This window comes from Sycon ciliatum, chromosome 9, assembly GCF_964019385.1.
Source record: "Sycon ciliatum chromosome 9, ocSycCili1.1, whole genome shotgun sequence".
NCBI classification, from domain to species: Eukaryota; Metazoa; Porifera; class Calcarea; order Leucosolenida; family Sycettidae; genus Sycon; species Sycon ciliatum.
Window position 1 is genome coordinate 15,298,224 of NC_088651.1, and position 8,365 is coordinate 15,306,588.

The window sequence follows — 8,365 nt, forward strand, 5'->3', positions numbered from 1 at the left end:
TACTCACTTTTACCATGGTCTTTGCTGCGCTTACCTTGAAACACTCGTTGTCTTTGAATCGTCTGGCCAATTTCGCCCTCATTACTGTCATTCCATATTCACCGCACATTTCGACGGCATTTTCCAGTGTAGATTGTCCAGGATGGATAGCAAAATTGTACTGATCCTCATCAGAGCAGATACGATCTTGGAGAACTGTACAGGGGGCAATCGATTAACACATTGATGGTGCCAACACTTGAAAAGAATAAATTTGGATTCTGCCATTCGTATATTCAAAACTTCATTGTCATTTTGCCTAGAAGATGCAATATGAAAGTGGATTATCATCAACATTGCTATTGCTATCTTCTCACAGCAGCACTGCAGTGCCCCATGTCTGACATAGTCCAATGTATTTTCAAAGTATCTGTAACGTGCGGAGTCCCAACATGTTACAGCCTATTTAGGCAAAATACACAAAATGAATATTTTCCGAAGTGTTCCAAAAAACTTCAACTCAAAGTTCTAGAAAGAAAAAAAGACGCAAAAACCCAAAAACCACAACCACAACAGCATATTAGACATCCTTAGCAAAAGTACGATAACGCTAACTTTTACGGTACTCACTCCCAGCCGTGACAAAAGACGTTATCGGATAACGGAAAAACGTTACAGAGCTCAAAATAACGGGCCGGCGTTCGTTATGGAAATTCTGCAAAAAAATGCAAAAACTCGCATTGTTTTGTAACTGGCGGGAGATAAAAAGCACGTCCTGCAGATCAAGATGAGATCGAGAGTCGAGATTGCTTCCTCTTGTGACATTTAGCTTTTTTGGTGAGTTTTGCCTTTCAGTTGACAATTTCTGAGTCCTCTGCTTCGTGCCTTTCACCCTCTTTCAACAAAGGACCAGTTCCACGGCACTCCTGAGGAAGAAATTCATCGGCCTCTCCCAGACGTGCTGGAGCTGGAGAACCCTTACAGGCTTCGGTGCTGCATTTAGGAAAGGGTTTCCAAGGACCTGGGAACAGCCAAAACTCATTTTCGGCGTGCTTTTGCTATTCCAGAGTAAAAGACCTCGCCAAGGTATTCTTTCAGAACGACAGCAAACTAATCCCTGGTTCAAAATTTGGAATTTCCCGCAACTGTTTCCACGAAAATTCATATCGCCATGGTTGTCACGACTACTTCGTCTCAACTATAATGTACTTTGTGCTAAGGGAAAAGTCAGCTTGAACGATCCGAAGTACGGAAAGATTTGCGTTTACGTTAGCGTTTTTTAGCTAAGGATGTCTAATAATGTATAGTATACCTACTTGTACTTAAAACATACAAACAATAGGAGGACAGACAAAGTGTTTTTACTCCGAGTTTCACGCACTAAGCGATCATCAGAAAACAATAATCTGGATCAGTATTGGTTTATATACTCACAAAGCGTTGTTTGAACCAGCTCTACCACTCGGCATTGAGCACTCTCCTGGACAGCCTGGAACCTCTCTGTTTTTTATACCTACTGAGGTAAACAGCAGCAAGTTCAACTTCAAGTCCATAATCCAGCGGAGTCCCAACATACCCTTACACATACACTGCTGACAACTGAAATCCGACTCCCTAATAGGCCATTCACACGACGTGTAAACATTTGCACATGTGTGACCAAGATAACACTGGCAAACCGTGATCCAGTTCACAGGGTGCTGGGCAAACTTTGCAACCGTCAATGTATCCATAGTGACCTCCTGAAAATGCCGGGAAATGTTCAATTTTGAATTTTCCCTTGTTCAAGCACTGCATTTGCAGTACGCACTTTCAACAACCGACACTTTTCCTGGGGTGCAAAGATAATCGCGAGCAAAAGGCCCTCGGCCAAGATAAAAAATCAGTTGCATGAGTGTGTCCAAGTTTATCGTATCCGAGTAAATATCCTTGGAAACAGTACGATAAAAGTAAGTTTGCCCGTCGTGTGAATGGCCTATAATAGGCCATTCACACGACGGGCAAACTTACTTTTATCGTACCGTTTCCAAGGATATTTACTCGGATACGATAAACTTGGACACACGCGAGCAACAGATTTTTTATCTTGGCCGAGGCCCTTTTGCTCGCGATTATCTTTGCACGCCAGGAAAAGTGTCGGTTGTTGAAAGACTTTTAAGTGCGTACTGCAAATGCAGTGCTTGAACAAAGGAAAATTCAAAATTTAACATTTCCCGGCATTTTCGGGGGGTCACTATGGATACATTGACGGTTGCAAAGTTTGCCCAGCACCGTGTGAACTGGATCACGGTTTGCCCGTGTTATCTTGGTCACACGCGTGCAAATGTTTGCACGTCGTGTGAATGGCCTATAAGCGGTGCGCTCACCTCGCAAAGACCTAACACGGGATGATAAAACTGCGAAACAGAGACCGCTAGAATGTGAATCCACCGCTCAGGGGTTGCCAGCACTGTAGTTCCCATCCAACTACTGGCGTGTGCACGGATTCAATTTCTAAATTGCTGTCGTCGTTCCTGAATAGAAGAAGAATAGCATTCTTTTTCACAGGCAGTTCTTCGGCTTTTGAACTGGACTGGGAACACAGTTATGTGCCTACCGTATTTCCCCGTAAGTTAGTACGTACTAACTTTCGAACTTAGCAGCCACATGAGTACTAATTTTCGGGGGTGGTACTATCTTTCAGGGAGTACTTTTTTATCGGGGGTAAATGACACGCAGTGGGAAGCCTGCGCAACTCTAGTGTTTGTGCATATGATGCATGTACTGTACAGTGTCTGTACATGTAGGACGGGTACGAACTTACTATCTTTCGGGGGAACTGTCTTTTGGGGTGATGACCTCGGCAGTGGAAAGTGCATTTTTTATAGGGGGTACTATCGGGGTGAACTAACTCACTTATACGGGGAAATACGGTATTGCTCTTCAGCTCTTCAATGCAACATAGCCATCATCTGGGCCGCGTCATTCTTTTTAGAGATGATTTGAATGCTAAGTTGTGGTGGCGTAAGGAACACAGCAGATGTACTTACATAATATGTAAGTACATCTGCTGTGTTCCTATTTCACACACGACATTTAGTAGGTGGTGGATGTTTTCGTAAAATCCGATGTTTACTGACCTCATCGGATAATTCAGATTTGATTTTTCATATATCCAGACCTTCTTGTCACCTGCGAGAATATCGGTTGCGCACCCACTTCTTAAAGCCTTTTGGCTCAAAAGCCTTCCTTTATGCTTGTTGCAAAGGGCCCTGGCGCTATAAAAATTGTACTTTTGGTCTGAGATTTTGAGGACTGCACCGGTTTCTTGACAGGTCTCATTTCCACTAAGTCCATTGTCTCCTGGAAAAGGGCAAACAGCAACAAAAAGAAAAGAAAAAAGGAACTTCAAAATAAATGCGAACGATAGAATTTGTTACAACTGCACTTGGACCTACCAGAGTAGGGGTTATCTCTCTCTCTCTCTCTCTCTCTCTCTCTCTCTCTCTCTCTCTCTCTCTCTCTCTCCCTCTCTCTCTCTCTTTCTCTCTCTCGCTCTTTCTCTCTTTCTCTCTTTCTCTTTCTCTCTCTCTCTCTCTCTCTCTCTCTCTCTCTCTCTCTCTTTCTCTCTCTTCCTCTCTCTTCCTCTCTCTCTCTCTTCTTTTGGCGCGCCTGGTTGTGATGAAGCCGAGACCCAAGGTCGGCAGACCATCGCAGACCACGCCACGACTCCCCTTATTCATGGCTCACACATGACGGGTTTACGTGGCTCTAGTAAAACAATATGCAAAAAAGGTCTTCAGCAAGTATTGTTTGGCTTACCAGGCAAGTGATGCATGGTAGCAAACTCCAGAGGAACTAGGGTGTACTCGTCTAGATTTTGAACTGTTCGAGTTAGGCCATTCACATTACTGCTGCTCCGGCATGGATGGTGTTGAATGAGCATGTTGGCATTACAATTATTATGTTTGTATGTGTTGTTGTATACTGTATTTATAGTGGAAAGCAAAACAGGCGTAATGCTTAATAACATTGGACCTACTGTGTTGATGAGTGCGAAAGCCCTTCTGATAATGCTAAACGTACTGCGGCCGCACACACTTCTAAAATCACTCTGCGCCTAGTCTTGAACGATTAGAAATAGGCGCGCATGTGCTAGGTGTCACTTACGCTTGCAAGATGGCACATAATTGACATTGCCGTTTGCTCCACAGATAGGCTTATAGCTGGGAAGATGCAAACTGTATCCTGCATTACACGTGTAGTTGACCCTTTCAGCGAAACTAGCCTCTGCTCTCCTACTTCCACCGTTAGGTATTGACGGCACTCTGCAGATCACCACTGCAGTGAAAAGCAACAGTTATATCATTCACAAACGGTATTTAAATACGTTTTATCACGTTCAACAATTTTTAAGTGCTCTGTCTCATCTGTAGCCTAAGTGACCTGTCATACACTGAACGATAGGATTGCTTGTTCTTTACCAGTAGAACCACCCAAGTCTGCGGACAGCTAGCGATTTCGGTCATCTAGGCCTCATCATTACAGCTACAGTATGAGCGTTAACTAAGTCGAATTACAGGCCGTGGAACAATGATTGCACCACAGGGTTAAGAAGAGATAGCTGGTCACTCTAGACCAGTAGTATAAGGGCAGCGACATACACCATCATGAAGGGAGGTAAACACCCGCCAAAGAATTAATTAACATACCTATAAACCTATTCGCCAATTTAATCACTTGGTTGTGATAGTTTTCACCTTTGTGACTTTGTGATGCTACTTATCCTTATGTTTCATTGGTTCTGGTCTAATGATGCCCGAAAATTGGTTCATGACTTCCGGACTCCACATCGATGACGATGGTGATGGAAAAGGTTCAAGTTTATAGTTTATCTATCCCTGATAAGCTTGCTGTCTTCGAGAAAGCTATTTTCTCGTTTCAGGATATTGATGTGTGACACGTATGGGACATGTCCAAGCACAGGGATACAAAGGACAATAGTGATAAAGACACGGGGACAGGGTCACAGCCTTGCACAAGCTTGGCAGAAGGAAGCACAGCATTTCATTTTCTGCAGGAACTTGAGTCCGAAGGTTTTACTCATCATCAGACATTTAATCATTAGAACTGTAAACTGTCTTGAATGGAGTCAGTGGTTTCACATCTATCACATGACTATACAGGACAGCCATGTTGGTTACAATTCCACTCTACTGCGGAATCGATGGGTCACGTGATGTCGGCCTTGTTGGTTCCACTGTCCACATGACATGATTACTTTCTGCACAAATTTAGTCACATGACCAAGCGGCGAGACTGCTCCATACTAGGGTATTTAGTATTAACTCACCTGAACAGTTGGGCAGGGAAGTGAGGTTTCCAGAGAGTGTACATGTTGGATTTGCATCTCCGTTGAGCACAAACCCGATTCCACATTTATATTGCACCCTTCCGGGATAGGATACAACTGCTGGCTCGACACCTGCGTAACGGACATTCGGCGCAATGCACGTGATAGCTGGGCAGTGCAATCAAAGATGTAGAAAAAGTTCACAGAGAATGAATAACTTGAACTTCTCAGTCGGTCTCGTTTGGACGTAGAGCAAAATGCCCCAGACAGAATGCAGTGGCTCAGCACTGTCGACATACGTATGACTAGGGTCCAGCGTATAATGCCGGCATTATATTCGGCATTTTAACACTATCCCAGCATCACAGCATTAGGGAGCATTAGAAAGGAACAAAACGAGCATTACGTGAGGTTTGAGCGGCACAACGAGTTTCATAGTGATATAATTATCGGGAATCTCCAGGTTTTTGGCAACAATCGGCTACACCCATGACCATAGGGTGCAACCAGACATGCATTTTACCAAGAGAGCATAAACAGTTTATGGACTGTTGATTGTACCGGCACATGACATGTAGCGATGTGGTCAGGTAATTGCCATGTATGAAGCATGCGCAACCGAGGCAGTTACGCAGATCCGTAGAAATCATTTTACGAGGTTTATTTTAGAATAGTGGAGAGCTAACTATGGAGCGGAGGTACGCGAAGTGATTATTAAACAGACGAAAAAGAGTTTCCTCGTTATGCCATTGGCTCTGACGATAGCGCCTCTAGCCATACTAACGTAGAGACTGATGCATTGCTAAATTTGGACCAGGATGAAGGAGCGGGGGGGGGGGGAACATAAAGAGCTCGTTCCAAAAGAACTGCCTTTGCCGGGTACAGCTGAGGAGGCTGGAAAAGAACTAGAATTTCTCATGGACCAAGTCGATTTGAGCGCTCAGCAGCGCGTCTCTTTACTTTGCGGGTGAAGCACGTACAATTAGTTGTGGACGGTTGTAATGCCAGGCCTACAGCCAACTGCTATCAGAACAAGAGTGTTGTGACAAACCATAATAATTATAATGTCTACAAACAATGTCAAGAAGAACATGAGAGCGCAAGAAAAGGATGTAGAGTGGCAATATATCTTGTGACCACTTGTTTTAGGATTTTCGCAAATGGGAGGGATCTCGATAAGAGATCGGTTCTCAGGAGCTGGCCTCAAGTCTGGTGTTTCACATGAAGACATTCTTCACAGAGTGGAAGCAGTTACAGATTGTCTGCAGGCAGGAATACTATTTGCCAAGATAAACTTCATCCCAACAATGAAAGACTACCTGCAACAATGGTTTCAACTCTCACTACAAGGATAATTAGGGAAAAGATTTGATACACCGACTATTCTTCCATAACCTTCCATTAAAGTTTGAATGGAGAGCAGCCAATGGAGAAGTGATCATGTCTTATAGTGCTAAGAAGTAGTAGAGCTCGTGAGACATAATGTGGCAGCTTCAGAGACAGACCAACGATATTCAGTGCTAATGACGAGATATCTTGCTCTGTAAAGTGTGCCTGAACGGCGGATGACGAGATATCTCGCTCCACGGCCCTCGCAATAGTTAGAAATGCATGTGTCGCTGTACAAACTGTCGTAACTCGTGTCAACGGCGGCCGATTTTCAAAAACGATATACTGTTGGAAAAGTATTGAGCTCAGATTTCCAGTGATATAAAGTTCCTTGCGATAGGACTAGATTTGAGTGAGCGATGATGAAAAGAATCGCAAAAAATCAAAAGTACGCTTTCTGGCCATCAGTTCAAACTTTTTGCTCGCGACTCGCTTTTTTTAGGGGATTTCCCTTTGCTACAGCGCATGCGTGTGGGGCATCAAACAAATCGCTTGGATCTCAGCTTTGCAGCGCAGTTTGAATCGTGAAGTTTGGTTTAGTTTGAGAAAGATGGCGAACGAAAATGTATTATGAAGTTGTTTAGCGATTCTGAGACATGTAAGGGCTTCTTCTAGAGCACATAGAAGTGATGCTGGCATGCCTATGGAGCTGAAAACTGCCAAAAGAGTCTTTGCTCGGCACAGGCCTTTCCAACAAGCCCAGATCGTGGAAATACATCAATAGATGCAAACATGGCGAAATATTTTGCTCGGCGACGTGCATGCAGGGTCTGAAATGAAGGCAAGTGCGCTGAAAGCTTAGCCGGCAGGGGGAAACTAGGCCAGCAGCGAAAGGGTTAACTTAATAATAATTATAATACCATGGCATTACATGTAACGTAAACCAGCAGTTAACTGTGCAAAAGACTCCACTTAAAACATCTGCATTTAAGGAATTTGTAAGGAAAACTAACTCTGAAGTAGGGACAAACTCGGCCATTTGAAAATAATCTAAACCGTCCACCTCTCCACAATGCGCTCTTGGCCCACATTCACAACACCAATCCATAGCGAGGACGTTCGCTAAAGGTGATAAAGAAACGCACAGTGCAGCTGAAACATGCATACAGATGGCCCTAGAATTTGGACAAGCTCGTGAAGCAGACAATCTTTTAGAAGTTCACACTAACGTTGAAAGCAGATACATGTACATGCATAATGATAGATTGAATTAACGGTCCCATAGGGACGTGACGACGAGATGAGAGAAACGGAGAAACGAAAGGCCAGACGACGCGACTGATACGCACCACAACTGGCTACGTGTGCGCCTACCACAACAAAAACAACTGGAGGAGTGGCAGCGGAGGAACCTCACACGGCAGGCGGGCAGTGCAGTGAATGCCCGACCGGCCTCTAGGGCTGTCGCATCGTCTGGCTTTCCGTTTCTCTCACTTCGCCGTAACGTCACTATGGGACCGTTACTTCAATCTATCCTCATGCATGTTCGTGCTTTCAGCGCTAGTGCGAACTTCTAATAAATATTATTGGCTGCTTCACGCGCTTGCCTAAATTCTAGCGCCATCTGTATGCATGTTGGAGCAGCACTGTGTGTTGCGTTATCATCGTTAGAACTTTTGGCACCTTCCACCTCTTTGGGTACGCCATTTTACCCTATAAATATAC

The 8,365-nt window shown here is 44.2% G+C and overlaps 1 protein-coding gene across 1 annotated transcript in view; it reads right to left on the reverse strand.

Moving 5' to 3' along the window:
- Positions 1–3,004: 3,004 nt before the first annotated feature.
- LOC135824289 (sushi, von Willebrand factor type A, EGF and pentraxin domain-containing protein 1-like) overlaps positions 3,005–8,365 on the reverse strand; it is a 23,127-nt gene continuing 17,766 nt past the window's right edge. The window contains exons 9-11 of the mRNA XM_065337022.1: positions 5,312–5,479; positions 4,129–4,299; positions 3,005–3,321 (exon numbers count right to left, since the gene is read on the reverse strand). Coding sequence (XP_065193094.1) covers positions 3,005–3,321; positions 4,129–4,299; positions 5,312–5,479 — 656 coding nt within the window. The remainder of the gene's footprint in view (positions 3,322–4,128; positions 4,300–5,311; positions 5,480–8,365) is intronic.